The following is a 908-nucleotide window of genomic DNA, read 5'->3' as shown; positions in this document are numbered from 1 at the left end:
GAAATACATTCAGATCTTTTCCATCTATTTGAAACTCTGCTCCAGCTAGTGGCTCTCTTTTTTTTTAATTTATTTATTTTTTGTCGTCTTATGCTACTCGTAGTTTTCAGCTAGTCTTTTTTAATGCTGACTTTTAACTATTATACTTCCATTTCTATTTTAGCTAGTTTTTGTCTCGGGGCACTGTACACAACTTCAAGCTTGTTCAGCAGATTTTAGGAGTCATTTAGCTCTCAGGCATCACACCATTATTAAAAAAAATTCTTTGTATGAAATGTTTTGGGTTTTAATGTGTCCAGATTTTATCATCCATGGACCATGATCAGCCCTAATATATATAATTTTTGTGAAAAGTGCTTGTATATCTTTCCTGCAGAGTTTTTCATTCTTTAAGGTTTCATTATTTTTGGTTACTCAGGCTGGTCATTGTGCTCAGCCGGAGGAGGTGGAGCCTTTTCATACACCGGCAGCCTCCCGCTGGCGACCCATCATCATCACCATGGTTACAAGCATCACGGTTACCCAGGGCGACACACACCTTACCCCACCGCCTACCTGCCACACCGCTCACACTCCTCAGGTGAAACACCTTGACAACAGAAGAACTTTATGCATCAGTTTGTTTACGTTTGACTTCCTGTTTGCTCCTCAGTCTGTCTGTCAGACGGAGTTCAGGTGTTACCTGAAGGGTGGAGTAACTCCTCCTCACGCCCTGCCTCCTCTTCTTCCTCCTCACCTTCCTCCTCCTCCCTCCCTCTGACCAGCACTGCTCCTTCATCACAGCCGCCACCACCTCCTCACAGTTCCAGGTGAGGCTCCGCCTACTGCCTTATATGGTAAATCTCTCTGCCTGAAAATCTGTCTGAACGCGTGTGTGTGTGTGTGTGTGTGTGTGTGTGTGTGTGTGT

General features: G+C 44.3%; 1 protein-coding gene across 1 annotated transcript; it reads left to right on the top strand.

Annotated features, from left to right (window-relative positions):
* Positions 1–426: 426 nt before the first annotated feature.
* On the top strand, positions 427–809 carry LOC106511772 (T-box transcription factor TBX19; the record flags this gene model as incomplete). The annotated part of the gene is given in 2 exon segments (XM_014000511.1): positions 427–580; positions 653–809. Coding segments are annotated over 2 exon segments (311 nt in total), but the record flags the coding sequence as incomplete, so codon positions are not given.
* Positions 810–908: the final 99 nt, after the last annotated feature.

Source organism: Austrofundulus limnaeus, unplaced genomic scaffold (assembly GCF_001266775.1).
Source record: "Austrofundulus limnaeus strain Quisiro unplaced genomic scaffold, Austrofundulus_limnaeus-1.0 Scaffold3194, whole genome shotgun sequence".
NCBI lineage: Eukaryota > Metazoa > Chordata > Actinopteri > Cyprinodontiformes > Rivulidae > Austrofundulus > Austrofundulus limnaeus.
This window is presented reverse-complemented; position numbering and strand designations above follow the sequence as displayed.